Here is a 16,839-nt window from a genome sequence, read left to right on the forward strand (position 1 = left end):
ATGTACATGTCCATTCCCCAGTTATTCTTAAACAGAGAAGAAATCCAGGTTCTATGCTTAAAATATTCCACACGTTCCCATGGAAGAGTACAGTGAGGGGACAGAACCAACCTGTTGGCTCACAAAGGCTGAAAATTTAAACAAATGGATCAATAATTTTCTACCTGAAAAATATTACGAGTTCTCAAAACATAGAACTTCACTTTTGTAAGCAGATCAAAGACAGTCTCAAGCTTTAAACTGTGCCTTTAATTTCCCTCTTATGGGTAATGAACACATATCCAGTCAGGACATAAGCCTGCACTTGCTTTAATCATGCTGGGTGCCAGCTACAGATACATGAAAAGCAATTCTGTTAATTAAATACAGGTGTCAAGGGCCATTCTTGATGCCCAAGAGCAAGCTATCAGCTGGACTCCAGCTGCCACAGAAGAAAAACACACATTTCCCATAGGTCCTATGATGACATCTAGTTCTGTAAGGCTGTCTTAGATTACCTGGAACTCATAAAATGGCACTCAAGCTCTGTATTTGGCAGTTAAATCACTCTCATTGTCCCACTGACCTCCATATATCAGCTCGAGTGAGTAACTTCCAAGAATAAAAAGCTGACTCTGTATTCAAGAATGTACAACACCAGAACCCCCAAAGGATTCACCTTTAGCTGTGACACTGCAGGGCTGGGACTGCTACAAATCAATGACAGAAGCAGTGACAGAAAAGCTGCAGGTATCACCACACAAGACATTGAAATAAAATATGATAGCTCTCTCCCAAGTTACAGGTTCTACTGTCATTCAGGTTTGTGCATATAAGTAAAATATTATCAGAAACGAATTCCTGAAAAATTATTCACAGTGGTGCTATCTCAGTCTATTCCATGTGTTCTCTGCCCTCAATAAGCACACCAGAGCAATCTTTTATTTGCCATGAATACCTGTGCTGACTCATGTAACCAGTTAAAAAGCCAATAGCAAAGTGCCCACGTTAAGTGCATGGTTCTCTTTCTCTATTCTCTAATATATCAACAACAGATAAAGTAGATTTTAGACACAAGAGAACAACAAAAGCAATTATACATCAACCCATTTCCCCAATTTGCTAATGAGAGCCAAAGAACAACACAGCAAGAAACTTATTGCTCACTAAGATCTGTGCAGGGAATGAAGCAAAGCACTTACCGTGTCTTGGGACTTGTCCTTGACATCATAGACTGTCAGTTTTATTTTAGTTTCCTCATAGATGGGGTACTCCGGTGGGAAGGTCACACCAGTCAAAAACAGTGGATCTTTTGTACCCTGTGCAACATGAGTAAACACTCAGTAAGGAAACAGCAGTGTCACGTGTGGGATGTCACTATGGAAGGACAGAAACCCAAAAGGAGTCACCTGTCTACAGCAGAGACATGGACACATCTCGGTTTTATTACCCAATCAATGAGAAAAACAAACCTTAAAACTTTATCAGGAAAAATAAAAACAAACAAGCAAACACCAAACAAAACCACAACAACTTCCTGGAAAGTTTTTTTTTAACTGGAAAGGATTTGAAGTGCTTCTGAAGCAGAGTCTAGTAACACATTTTTAAACAGCTCAGGCAGTCTCAGGTTCTGGAATACAACCTGTAATAACCAAACCCTTTCTTACTCCCACGACACTTTCTGAAAGTACTGCAATTTCATCTTAATTTAAATGAACTAAAGATTTTACTTGCACACACATACAAAAGAGAGCAATCTTCATTAAGCCACAATAATAAGTAGATAGAAATGCTACAGAGACTCTCAGTATTACATTAGGATATTGATTTGTAGAGGGGGGATTGAAACACTCCTCTTTACTCAGTACTGCAATAAAAGAACATTCCCATGCTTTGAAACATTAACATTACACCTAAAAGCTGTAAACAGAAGTAACTATACCACAGCCAAACATATACAATTAAATCAATCATCCAAAATGTTGTTTATAATTTCCTAAAGTTTAATTATACTTAATTTCCAAAGATTACCAGGCATGTATACTTAAATTTTCCATTTAAAAAAAAAGGATTGTGCATGACAAAGATAATTTATCTTGTGGATTAACTTTCTGTGCCCCTGCCTTCCCCGCCACCAAAGCTTCACTACAAAGCTGAAAACCTTGACAAAAAAATTCAGGAATTTATTGAGGTCTAGGTCATTGCATTAGGAAATGCATCAACTTCAGTTTTTTAAAAAACACATAGTTATCTATTCATCTTTTGCACGACATCATCCCAGACAGTCTGCAATGAAACATCCTGATCAGATACAAGATATTTGAATTAAGCAGTTTCAGGATAGTTGAGGGCTGAAACCATAATAATTTAATTAGTAGTTGGTTGAAAGTAATCACACAAAGAGCTCATGAAACATTCTCATTGTATTTAACAGTTAAAACAAGCCTCTGGCGAAATCATGTGTGTGTTTACAATGAGACTTCCCTGCTCTTAATGAATCTCTGCAGTAAGTTAAGCAAGTTACACCTACGTTGCTCACACCTCATTTTCTCTGAACCATTTTTGCTGTTTCTGACACCGATGCTTACAGGGCAAAGTGAGGACTAGCAAAGCAGCCTCAGACAACTTTTGTTGTAATGTATGATGCAAGTTACTAATTATTTAATATAAAGTCACAGACATTACGTATGCACATACTTTTCCCAAATTATAGATGTAGGGTCAAACTTCTCAAATTGCAAAAGTATCAACTCTCTACTGGAAAAAATAGAACAAGTAGTAAACAGGATAACAGACCACATAATACAACTATATTTTTTTGCAATTTAAAAATACTTTTCAAACTCACTATACTCTTAATTAAGTTTTATTTTGCATTGCCTTGTCCCTTCATGAGAGCAACTTTTCCCTGTTTCATTCTAAACCTATGTCTGGAGAGTCGGAATATTCTCCATGCCTCCACTTGGAACAACAGAGCTTTCATGAAAAGCCAAGTTAATTTCTGTTTATCCTGGTTAAATGCCAAGAACTACAGCACACTTAGGTATGCTTTACTAACTGCCAGAGTGTGCTTGTCTTACCTAAGACTGTGCACTAACTTGTTTTATTCCTAATTCACTCTCTCAGGAAGAAATGAGCATTCCATTAATCAACACGTTAATCGAACAAGAAACACTCACCTCCACGATTTCAGTGCTTGAGTACCGCGTCAAAATGTGCTCTGCTGGGTGCACCACTGAGACTTGGATAAACGTATTCAGCTTCCGATCACGGGTAGCAGCCACTAGATCCTTGCATGCTGGAGACAGTGCAAAATAAAAATAAAATACTCAAAAGCCAACTCCAGGAAAATGCTGTCGCAGGCACTGAACAAAGCAGACCATGCTCTGGCTCCAGATTAAATCTCCGGAGACAAGTCGAGTTAACAGAGGAAGTCCCTTGGAAGTAACCTACAGAAATAGGAAGTCACATGCCACAGAACCGAGCTGAGATCTCGTTTCCACTAAAAATACTTGCAGCTTCTGCAAAGCTCCCTGCCAGAGGCTCATCAGCCCAAGTCCACGAGCGTGCGTGCGCATACGCTGCAACAGTAGTTAATTTTACATAAGTACTCGTTTAATTTGCCCACAAAATCTCTCTTAGCAGCCTTATTGGATCTGCTCTCGTCTGACAAATTTCCCAGTTACACAACCGTTTCACACACATTCTAAACCAGCTAATTGCTTCAGTGGTTTAAGTTGGTTTATACAGTTTATTATGACTTGTGAACTTAGCAGAACTAGTTATCAGGTATAAATCTACATACCTGAAAGCAGACAGCAACATAACCAATTCTTTTGTCAGCAGCTGGTATATAAATGAGAATTGCATTCTGCCTATAAAGCATCATTATTAAAACTCGTTCTACCTAATAGAGAAATTCAGTTCTGGTTTAGTAATTCATTTTTATCCTGGGCTCAGAATCGTGCAGGTGACTGAGATCGTTCTTTAGACTAACACACCTTGTGCCTTCAAAATGAAAGGGTGAAAGCACTGAAGAAAAGGCAGGAAATAAATAAATGCACAATTAGCTGCTACACAGAAGGGACACAGATTAATGGGGCATGCATTGGCTCAAAAGCAAAAACAATTCACCTTCTATTCTTCCCTAAGGAACACAGAGCAGTGAACAATGTGTTGGGATCTACCCAGTGCTTTCTGCAGGGTAAATAAACTACCCTGGGATCTCAGAAGCCTGAGGCAAGCAAAGAAAAGCCTATGGATTCAGGAAGGGTAATTGTCAAGAAAGAGTTGAGGGTATTTTCTACAAGCCACTGCCTACCAGGGGCTTCCTCAAGTGCAGCTGACCTTTAACTTTTCTAAAGGTGAGTCAGATTATCCTCACAGCAAGCAAACTTGGTCTGATGAGAAGCCAATGCTAGAAAAGCTCTGATACATACAAAAGGCCAACTCAGCTTGTTTTATACCTTTCTTTTTCCTTTGGGCTTGAACCTGCTGCTGGAGTAAATAAAATGAAAACTGGCTGAAGCTTTTTCACCACTCTTTTATTACAGTTAAAAGAGACAGGGAGACAATTAAATCTAACCTTCAGAGTCTAAAATTGTTGCTTTAGTCCAAATTGCCAATGAAATCTCCTGGTACATAGTCTCAAACTGTCCCTATTATAATTTGGTGGGAAAAGTGGGATAAGCATAAAAGTTTGTGCATGATGAAATCTTTCAGAAACAGCTGATGTAACAGCACCAAGTAGTGAGCTGCCAGCAAGTCTTTGCTAAGACTCACAGCATTATTAAAATGACTGAATATTAGCACTACTTGACACCACCTGAGAAATTACTGACATAAAGAAAAGCAGTTGCCAAAGCACAAAAGGTCGGGCAGATACCTTTTGACACTATTTGACTTTGTCCTCTCTAAAGCTGACCACAAAAGTAGTAGCAGATTACTGAGATGTCCAAACACAGCCAGCTCCCCCCGCAAAAGCTGATCTCAGGCCACCATACAACTCCTAAATATTGCACTCCATTTTTTGGAATGTAGCACAGTTTCAGAGGAATGGCAAGAGAGCTCATGTTTACTATCAGAAGCTGGAACAGAGAGACAGTCAAATTTTTCACACCCACCACACAGGAAGGCTAGTCAGCTCACAATTCAATAGAATACAACAAAAGGGAGAAAAACAATGAGATACAATCAGACCCCAAAAAAACACTACCAGTGACTCGGGCAGGAGCTCTACAGCTGAACTCTTGCAAAAAGTACTAGAGCATGATGAATGGAGGTAAAATCCTCACAAATAATAGTTTGATCTAGCTGTGGCTTGTCTCAAATATATTATCTAGATGTGACTAAATCTTTTAGTTGCCAAAAGCACGGGTTTTTATGCCATTGAGAAATCTTTAACAATAGGAAGAAGATTTGCACTACGTGGTCACCACCTTGGTGCTATCTGAACACAAGAGACAATTTATTTCTGTGACAGTACTGCAATCCAGTCATTAGATCATTTTTTCCTGTAAAAAGGTGGCTTAGCAGCATGATCTTGAATTTCATTGGACAGAGCTGAAAGGAAAATAACTCATCTGCATAGCTCCAGTAGGGAGGATCAGCATAAAGCACCAGAACTCTTTGGGAGACACCAGTGCAGAAGGATAAATGAAATTAAATGAAACCTGCATCTACTTTGATGACAATGTTATTTATCTCTATTGTGACACCGGACTACTGCTGTTCACAACTCGCCTTTCAGTCAGAGAGAATATTCAATAAAGTTGTCCCTGGTAAAGAACACAGAAGTTGTCACAGTTTGAGCCACAGTGCATCACTTCCCTTCAAAACAGCCCAAATGAAAAGTTTAACAAAACAAAAGGACTACTTTTAAGCTGATGCCAAAGAACAAAAGCTTGTTATATCCTGTTCGCAGCCTGGCAAGCTTCACAGCCCCATGCTGCACTACTGCCCTTAGAAAAACTTTACTATCAACATCTCCAAAACCTTAGGACTCCAAAGAAACATAATGGACATGAAACATTACACAGAAGAGCAGCTAGATGTTGTATATTTAAACCTGATAGGTATTATTAGTATACCACTCCAACAGAAACTGATGAAAACAAGCATGTAAGGCATTCTGAGGCTGTTTCCTTAACTGCAAAACGTAACACTGTGAGAGCAGGTAACAACATCAACGCACTTTCCACCATAACTATGCCCAAGCAGACCACAGGTGATGTTAATTCTCAATACTTCATTATGTCTGAATTAATTCTGGTAAAATTCATCGACAGAACTCAGTGAAACGAAGCGCCAGCTTGTACTTACATGCTGAAAGTATATGAATGTATTCATTGTGACTGTTGACTCAGTGTGTAAAAGCCTGAGTCATGCATTCCCCTGGTGACCCCACCTCTGCTGAGCCTATCGGTGTGCAATGAATGTTTAAGGAAGAACTGCATCAGGAATAACTTACGCTTTGATATCAACAGAGAAAAAAAGTTAGGCTAGCAGGAAGAAACAAACATCGATATTTCACTGATCTCTGTGCTGCACTGACATGATGGCAGTGCTCTTTGTCCTTCTGTGTGTGCCCACAAAAAGAAGCAAAAGGCTGGTAACTGTTTCCTCATGGGACCTTGGATGATTTTCTGAAAATGTTACTTCTATATAGGAAGAGAATAGAGATAGAAAAACTAAAAAACCCCAATTATTATATAGCAGTAAGAATAGAGATAGAAAAACTAAAAAACCCCAATTATTATATAGCAGTAAGAAGAAAGGAAACAAACAAAACTCAAAATAGAAATAGCCTGGAAATTTACCATCTACCTTTCCTCAAACTGTAACACTTGACCAGGCACTCAGCCCTCTCTGCTCCAAGCACAAAGCCCACTTGAAAAACAAAATGAAATTAATCTGGCAGAGAAAGAGGGAGATGCAGCATCTCCCAGAAATGGAAGAGATCCAGTAGCTAGAACACACAACGTGGGCAGTGGGAATGAAAGACATCCCCAGCTCAGAGTTGTTCGGGAAATGAGCCAAGGAGGAGACCAAAAAAATGGGAAATGGCATTGAAACTGAATAGTTTATTTTTGTTAGTGAGTGAAAACACAGTACGTGGGTGAATGGCTGCTCATACTCTGGATTCACACAATGCATGTATCAGCCTATATGACAGTGTGCAAGGTGGCTCTTCCTTTAACCAGTGACAGAAACGCTGTTTCCCACAGCTTCATTCCTTTCCATATTCCAAACCAAAACAGATTCCAGGGGGCTGGCTAGGAACAGGAATTAACAACATAACCCTGCTGTCTCCAGGGCATGCTATTTCGTACACTGTCCAAACAACAGAAAATTAGTAGTGTCTGAGGACAAGGGGCATGGGAAAAGCCTGTGTCTCACACGCATATCTATGTGAAGGTAACGTTCAAATTTTTATTCATTTCATTGATAATGCAGCAGCATTATTATCCCAAAGCAACTCAGTTTATAAATAATAATGTAGATTCTGTCTTGATAAACTAAGTTTACGTAAGTAAGGTGTTGTTATTCCTTAGTGGGCAAAAGGACATGTTAAAAAAGGGAATGCCACACTCGGACCTGTGCTACAAGCAGAACACTGAACAGCACAGAGTTTGCTTTCCTCCACTCTGGGGAGTGTTGGGGATGGTAGGGAAGTGTAAGAGAAGGAAGTGCACATCACCACTTGCTTCTGCCTTCACTGAAAAGGAGTACCTTCAGTCAGGCACATGCAAAACATTGCAATAATCCAATTTTGGAACAAAGAGGAAAGCTTTGGCCATACTTCTGAATTCAGAATGCAACTGCAAGAGGGCTGAGAACTGAATAGCAATGTGTTCCCTCTTTGGCAAAACATGCCTGAAAGCAAACAAAACAAACATTTGAGGATGGGCATTAGCACAGAATGGTGTTAATGAGCCTTCCTGCTACAGCCCTGTAATAAACCTCATTAACATTATCGTAAATACTACTAACTGGTCATCCCATTCCTGTGCCAGCAGGAATACTTCAGTGTGCTGATGGGGACAGAACAGAGAGGTTGCTCCCACCATTTGCAAAGTGAACTCTCACAATAATTCACCATGCAACACTAAATGTCAAAAAGTGGGGCCACAAAAAAGATAATGTCCATGTTATCACAAAATGAGGGCACAGTTACACAGTCGTGCAACAGGCATGCGTTAGGATGGACCCTCTTTAATTGTAGTGACCAAAGCAGATGCTCAGACTCAGGTGAACTCTATAACCTGTGTAATAGAAGACACACTTGGAGCACATATGCAAATAAGTAAAGATTCACTGATTTTTAGCTACGAAGACATTCAAGATCACTGTTCCTGTCTCTGAGGATGAGAGGCTTGTATAAAAATAATATATCTGTTCTCTAGAACATACAGTTGGTTGCTAAAGTAACCCAGCTATATTTTCAAGGAAATGCACATACATAAAACAATTAGTATCCTTCAGGGACATGTGTAATAAACAGCAGGAAGAAAACTTCTACCAACAAATGAAGAAGAAAGATGGCAGAGAAGTCTTAACCAATGAAACATAAAAAAAGAATCTCTATGGCATCTCTACAGGTACAGGTTTTGGGGGGATAAATCCCCACAAACACAAAATAATATTAACAGTGGTAGCTGCAAATAATATATCAGTATGCTGCCCAGAAAAACATCAGTCATTACCCACTTAATTTGCAGCTAAAAGAATATGATTATTTATGAGTCATTGAAATAAGATACACATGAATGCTGCTGGGGGGAAATGCTGTATGCTGATGGAGGGTAGGGATAAGTGATCATGCCCAGGAGTTGAGATGCCAGCTGCACTCATCATGTTGGTTGCAGATGAAGTGATTAATCTGGTTAGAATTACCACCAGGAAAATCAGAAATTGTCTATTTCAGAACAAGGTCTGTGTGAGTGTGGGGGGTATAGCAGCAAGGGGGCTTTGATCCCAGCTCAGGTGGTGGAGTGTGACTACCAGAGTGGCACTTGGGTGGTCAGACAGGGAAGTTCCCTTAGCAATGCAAAGGTTTCCTCTGCAACTTTTAATTGCCATGCCAGCATTGCCTTAGCAGAGGTTTCAATTCTTCTGGTGTGCTACATGTCCTCTTACAGCTTTGCTATTCAGCCTGGACAACCCCAGACACTTAGGGGTCTAAGTATGATAGATGCAAGAGGCTCAGGAGAGGCTGACTGCATCAACACAGCTCACAGGCATCATATCTGCACTGCAGGAGGGAATGTGTGGTTACACGTGTTAAGTATCCATCCAGCGCTACTTACATTTGCTGTGCATTGATTCGCTGCTAGCGTCAGATGATCTGTTCCAGCACATCCACAATCCTGCTCGAGCTTTACTTACAGATGTGGAAAACTGAATTCCATCATCTCTGTGCTCTAGACTTCAGCTACACAACAGCAATAAGAGAACTTCCACCCTGGCTTAGAAAATGTCCTTATGTAATGAAACAAACTGCTTTTGATCAGGAATTTTGAACAATTTTAATTTTTGGAAGTGTGTCTGAGAATATATATCTCTGAGTAGCTCTTTCAAGTAATTACAAAAACATCATTTTTCCCCAAAAGACTTACAGAGCACACTGTGACTCTAATACACAGAAAACTTTCTCAGAGATGCTGCAGTAGACTTGTGACAGCAAAGCAGATCTCCTGCTGTTTGCTTTAGATTAACAATTATCCTCTTTGCTTCTATTCTAAACTATTCTACTCATGGCACCACCTTCTAATGATACTTAGGCTCTGATCTTCCATTTTCTACTGAAAGAAATTAAGAAAGAAGGGGGGGAGGGGAAGGGCTTGAAGCCTTACAAAAACTTGCTATAACATTACTACATTCCAAAATATATTCATATCAAAATCAATTTTGATAGTGCTATTCCAAGGTTGCAATTTATTTTGGTGTCGTTGGTATTTCAGAATACCACAAAAGGGTTTAAATCCTCAGGGAAACAGAGCTAAATACCATTTCCTACTTCACCTTTTCCTAATATTATCATTTCAGGTATCTAATGAAGCAGTAATCTTGCTGTAATTTCTCTCCCAGATTTCTCACTATCCAAAAAGTAGAGTGGTTAAAAGTTAAAGTACCAGACAAAGAAAGAGAAAATCTGTAAATGGCATTTTTCTTTGAACTATGACCTTCTTTATACCATAAGCTCTCAGAAAATAATTAGAATCTATAACCATTTCTTTTAGATTTCTAAAATAAAATACATACTGCTGATTCCTAACATTTCCCATCTCTGTGGAAAAAAAATAAATGCAAAAAAAAATCAGCAATACCACAAGAAGATGAAAAGAAACAAAAGTGCCAACTCTCAAAGTTTTCAGTCTGCCACATCTTTTCTTATTACAACACCACACATTGCTTCCTTTGACAAGAGCATTTATTCACTGCTACACCACTTGTCAAGTGCAGCATTACATGGGTTTGATCCTCAGCGTGCAGTATTACTTTACAACACTGTAGAGACAGGAGTTTTCTCTAATATGTAAAGAAAATTGTGCTGTTGCTTAGCCTGACTGCAAATCCATGTCTCCATATGCATCTTCATAAGATTCTTTCAGGCTTGGTGAGGAAAGATGGTCCCCTCACAAAAAACAAAGGAAGGCAGTCAAGAAACGCAGTCCAGCAACTACAGCAGACAAGAAGGTTCAGGAAGAACTCTCAACAACCTGAAATCTTTTAGGGTGCTTCTTTGCTGCACAACAGCTGCTCTGAGCAGCTGTATGGGAGCTACTCTGGCTCCTGGGAAGAAGTCCAGCCACAGGAGAAACAGATCCACCTGTAGCCTGGACATGCCACCCCAAGCAGCTGATGTTACATTGACAGTAATTTCATTATTATAAGTTGCACTTCTGGGTATCGGCAACTGTCTTGGGTTACAATACAGAGTGTGAGAAAACGTATCTATTCTATCACCATCTGTTGAGGGTGGGGGCAGTGATCCTTAGATCCAAGGGAGATATTCTGCTAATGGACCATCCATTGAAACCAGGTTGGGCATTGTTCTTTATCTTTTCACAACCCATCCTTCCTCCAGCGAGTCATTTTCTGCTAATGGCCATTGAGTCCCACTGTGGGACTGATAAAATTACTGCATCCCATTGGAAGTTGCTCCAGCCAGGGGGAAGAGCCCAGCATTTCTTACCAAGATAAAAACAGAGGTTTTGGGACACTAAGGGAGCCCCTTTCTCCACTGGACTCCAGAGGAAAACCGGATTTCTCCACATCACCACTGGACCTCCAGAGGGAAACTGCACCTTGTACAGGAGCACTGCTCCAACTGAGCCACATCTGTCACTGCAGGAGGATGCAGCCACCATTTAATGGGACTGCTGCCAACACCCTGCCTGATGGGGTGTCAGGTTGTACTCTGACTTTGTCAGGGTTTGGAGTTTGTTTCTTTGTAGTACTGTATTTCTATTTTAATTTCCCTAGAAAAGAACTGTTATTCCTAATTCCCATATCTTTGCTTGAAAGCCCCTTGATTTCAAAATTATAATAATTTGGAGGGAGGGGGTCTGCATTCTCCATTTCAAAGAGAAGCTCCTGCCTTTCTCAGCAGATACCTGTCCTCCAAACTAAAACAGTAACTTTTCTTTCTTTGTCCATATATAAGTCGCACCTGATTATAAGGCGCACTTCTGGGTTCAGACCAAAATTTTAGTCAAAATGGTGCGGCTTATAATTGTGAAATTACTGTACATCTAACAAATGCTGCAGGTTTAGAGGCTGTGTTAAGGATTTTGTGTAAAATTCTCTGGAGCCAGCTCTGTAATTAATTGTAGGCTAATTGATGTGTGGCCACAGCCCTGATCCCTATGAGGCTCTGCTGGTGAATAAAACTATTAATTCCTTCTTTAAGTAAAAATGTTACAGAGTAAAGGTAATCAAATGAAGATGCCAGGACATGATGCAGTAGGGAGCTACATTAGCAACAGCAACTCACAAAACAAAAGACAGAAAATAATAAAAGTCAACTATAGATGTAGTGTCTCACTGAATAGCCTTAAGATTCATCTGTGTGAGAGGAACTGTGTTCCTTTCACTGTGCCAAAGACAGGGAAAAGAAAGTGATGTAGTTTCAACTTGATAAAGATTAATTAAAAAAAAAAAACAAAATAAAATAATCTTAAAACCCCACCAAAATCACCTCCTCAACATATCCTAAGGGATGATAGTAGCAATGTTTGAGCCCTGTAGTACTCTGCATGTGTAGTGCTCAAAAGAGGTAAAATGGGGCCCTAAAAAAAAGTAGGCAGCATATGATTTACCTATATGTTTGTAATTTTTTTTTTTTTTCATTTTTAACCCCTACCTCTGCTGGGTTTCTAAATGTCAGGCTGATTTACAATTGTTTCTCATTGCATGGGTGTTTGATGTTGAAAATGATCAGTGAGTGAGACAGCCTAAAAAACCTGGTTCTCTACAAAAAAATACAATACAAAGCACTGACTAATCCCTCCAATATGCCAGAGGTGACCTTTTAGCAAAACAAAACCCACACACCTCAAAGGAAAGCAGACTAAAGTGTACTTCAAAGACAAGGTCAAGAAGAGCAAGATACACTTATAATCAAAGGAGAAAACTGATTTCTGCAATCCAGAACAATCACTTTTAGCCCTGTAATGATTAAATTTCCTGGTAGGGAAATGCTTGATACATGTTAAATAATCTGCATTCAAGCTGTAGTTAAAAGGAGAAGATGTTCCAACATAAGTAAGACTTGTTTGAAAAGGTAGTAATTCTGGATTAATATCTAAATTAAACCAAGATAAACCAAGTCCAAATAAGAGAATGATTAACTCCGCAAAAGATTTTGAAGTTGTGATTCTGGCCAATAATTAATCATTGCTTTAATAGCATGGGACCTACAAAAAATAGCTAACTAGAACTCCTTCACAAGAATTTTAGAACACACATATTTGTATTTTTTTCACATAAATGACAGAGTCCAGAAATAATAAAACCTCACAGGTCAAGGGTCATGTCAGAGGACGAACTTTAAGGAATCCATCTCCCACAAGCATCCTGTATTTGTTTACTTGTGTATTCTGAAGAAATAACCTTTACTCCTAAACTTCTCCAAAAAATGTACCTCAGCTATGAGAACTCTGGTGGAACAGACAAACAGCCTTCTAAAAAGTACAGGGTGAAAAACATCACAGTGACTGTAGCTATTGTGATTGCCTAGATGGAATTTTAAAGTAACATTTTTAAAGCAGCACATACATTTGTATGTATTTGTAGTTTTATTAATATCAACAACAAGCTCATTTCTCCTCCAAGATACTGGCTCATAATTATTAATCTAAATTTTCAACTCTGCAGTTTATATTTTGAAGATTTAAAAGGGGAGACATTAATGATTTCTTCAAAGGAGAAAATTTGATCCTTATACTATAAATAAACTCTTATTTCTAGCAGAAGTTTCTTCAAGGGTGAACAATGGCTATTTACATGCAAAAATAATATATTTGAAACTGCCTTGATTTTGATATGTTGACACATGTAAAGACGTAGCTGACTCACAGAGATAGAATTTTAAATTATTTCCACTCATTTGTACAAAAAACCATTAGTTTGGGACTAAAAGGAAACAAGTAAACAAAAACAAAAAACCCAAGAATTTTTTTGTCTCTGTAGAGACAGCACCTGGCAGATTTGAGATCTAAATCCGGAATTACCCTAGGTATTGCAGCTCATCATCTCAAAGTTGGAAACAGTGCTAGCCCACTTCAGTTTCTAAAGCAGCTCATTGAAACTCCTACAGACATCAATCCTCACTTGTCAGGTGTGAAGAGTGGTTTTGAATATTGAAGTAAATTTCAAAAATGTTTCTTTATTATATATCAATTTTTAAGTCCACATAACAGGCAAAAACCACTCAAAAATATGGTTGATAATAATAATTACAGTGTCCATAACTGGACTAGAAAATCTATTTGCCACAGGGGGTAAGGGCAAAACAATGAAGAAAAGCATTCTTAAGTATTTTGTTTGTTTTCAGTAAAGAACCTCGGGTCAGTCTGCCAGTCATGCTGCATCTAGTGTTGTGTGGGATTTTGTGCTGCTGCATTTAGGAGAATTTCAGTTTCCTCAGGGCCTGCAGGAGAACCTGATTTTTTAGTCAAATCTCACCGCAGGACATCTATTTCAGAATTTCAGAAGTACATCTATACCTAATGTGTCCAGAAGGGGAGGATTACTTCAGTTTTCTGTTAATTCGACGATTTTCCATTTATGTAACCTCTCTTTCTACATATAAGGATTAAAAACAAGTCCATTGGGAAATGGTTTATAACTTCAAAGTATTACTGCAATTATTTCTACAGGCAAATTCAGAGATGTATTTAACAACTGCCACTTGAAACACATGTTCAGCTAATGCAGTGAAGTACCATTAGAGTCAAAAAAGTCAAGAGCTATCATGCTTTGAGTTATTAAAAAATGTTTTCAGTTAATATATTATTGGACTAACAACAGACTTGCTTCATTTCTGTTGAGTCATTACCATTCTGCACAAGAAGCACAGAACTCTGACTACTATAACCTGTAAATCATTTGCTTGCTTTTTGTCTTCCAAATAATCTCTACCCTTTTGGAATTATGAGGTGACTTTACCTTCACAGAGAAAGATACACAAGGAAAGAGATGGAAGCAATTCTCCAGGCAATTTTTCCTGAAGTGTTCTACAGTCTGGGCTAAAGGTTAGAAAAGACCAACTGCAAAAAGTGACAGCAAAAAGGTTATAAGTAAACTCTCAACAAGCCAGATAAATCCACAAGTGGGTTTTAAACAGAGTACTCTGAGCCTCCTCACACCTGCTACCTGGCTTGGGAGGTATTTGATGTCCCCAGGTATTTAAGCTTTGAACCCTAGGAGGTCCCTACACACCTGCAGGTTGGCTCCAGGGCACATCCCTGACAGAGAGTGGAGCAGCTCCAAGGCCACCTCTGGCCCTGTCAGGATCTGAAAAGCACACAGCTCTCCTGACAGGCTCAGGCTGGCAGGCAGGGGCAGGGCACAGCTGCTCATCCACATTGTGCAAAAGAAACATCACTGCTGATTTCCTTCACTACACACCCAGCAGGGCTGCTGAAGGAGAAACGGGGCCAGTGCCTCTCTTGATTCAGTAGAGCACTGGACCAGAAAGGGGTCACACACAGAGCAGATCCACAGGTTTAGCATTCTGCTCACCTCTAACATCACAGCTGCAAACCACAAAAAGTTGCAAACCATTACACAAGAGGGAGGAAGACTTAAGAGTCTGCTTGTGTCCACTCAAAGCTGTCTCACCTTGACTGCAAAATAAGGAAGATTTTCCTGGCAGTAGGCATAGATTGCACAAAAGATAATTGTAATTTGGTATTTTTCATATATTTTTTACATTCCATTACCACTGAACTCAGGTTGCTGCCCACCATCACTCCAGAACTGAGGTCTACCTCACTGGGAAAAAGAGCACTAATCTTTTCAGTTTCCTCAGCTTATTTTGTCTTTGACCCAAATTCCTTTCTTCACAGAGAAAGGGCTAACATTTTCAACCCAGAATAAAAGTCCATTTCAGTTTTATTCCTGGCCAACACCACTGCTGTAAATACATGTTTACTAAAGATGATTTACTTCTAGTTTTCATTTTACAAACATTCCTACAAATATCTCTTCCTTGAGAGAATATACATGAAAAGCAATAAACATAATTTTGTATGTATACAAAAAATCATAAAAATGAGCACCAGTGACATATAATCCAGGCCAAGAGGATCCACAAATCTAATTTAACAACAGTTGACTCTATCCAGTCCTGACTCTGTCTGCCCAAAAAGAAAGGCGATTCAGGCTACTTTTAAATTCTTTAGGTGTTTTCAGTGTGCCCCACATAACAGTGTAATGATGATTCAAGGGTGGAAGTTCCCTAGAACAACTTAAATCCACGTAGATAGCAACAACTTTAAATAGTCTAATTTCAACATAACTGTAAGTGATTTTTTAGAGATCCTGAAGATTTTTTAGACCAAAAGCAAGGTACCAACAACAGTGAGGATCAACAGATACTTTACTGTCCATATACAGTACAGAATATTAGAGGAATCCATGTCAAACCAAATCACTACCAGCTCTAAGAAGTCTCCAAAACCTTTCTGGAAAGTTACATGACAAATCCCTGGCACAGAGATATTAGAATCTGCCTTAAGCTTAACAAATCCAACCCCCCTGCCTAAGCAGGGTCAACTACAGACTGCAACCATTTGGGTATTCATCCAAGGACAGACTTTATAACCTCCTGAGGTCATCTGTGCCAGTGCTTAACCACTCTCACAGTAAAACAAATCCCAATTGTCCCTGTCCAGTAATTCCAAAATAAATTTTATTTCTCATTCCTGCCTAGGAAAAAATCCCAGAACTGCAAGGACCATTAGGCAGCAGCAGAGAAAAGTAAGATGTCAGGCACTGAAGCACACAACCAGGGATACTAAAAACGGCTCTTCAGCAAACTTAGTGGTGCACACAATTTCTTCTTCAAGTAGATATAAAGTTTAAAATTTTAATGCTACCACACTTTGCAGTTTGATGAAAAATGCACTGTTTCTAGAAGAAACAGTGTTGTTTTAAAGGATTTATGAAGCTGTGGAGAAGACCAATATCTATTGCTGAAAACACTGTGCAGACACTGTACACCTTTTAAGATTCTCTGACAAAAGCATAGTTAAGGAAAAAAAAAAACAAACCTACTGCATTCTGAATAGTTAAAATGTCAGCTTCCTGGGAGGCAGGGAAAGGTTGGAAGAAAGCAGCAGGGCCAGGACT

General features: G+C 39.1%; 1 protein-coding gene across 7 annotated transcripts in view; it reads right to left on the minus strand.

The window, feature by feature from the left end:
- The window catches only part of INPP4B (inositol polyphosphate-4-phosphatase type II B), a 293,487-nt gene that overhangs the window by 157,780 nt on the left and 118,868 nt on the right, over positions 1 to 16,839 (minus strand). For all 7 annotated transcript variants that reach the window (XM_033059958.2, XM_033059960.2, XM_033059956.2 and 4 more), the window contains 2 exons: positions 3,159 to 3,277; positions 1,182 to 1,298 (listed from right to left, as the gene is read on the minus strand). In XM_033059958.2, the coding sequence (XP_032915849.2) occupies positions 1,182 to 1,298; positions 3,159 to 3,277 (236 nt within the window). The remainder of the gene's footprint in view (positions 1 to 1,181; positions 1,299 to 3,158; positions 3,278 to 16,839) is intronic.

Source organism: Catharus ustulatus, chromosome 5 (genome assembly GCF_009819885.2).
Source record: "Catharus ustulatus isolate bCatUst1 chromosome 5, bCatUst1.pri.v2, whole genome shotgun sequence".
Lineage (NCBI taxonomy): Eukaryota > Metazoa > Chordata > Aves > Passeriformes > Turdidae > Catharus > Catharus ustulatus.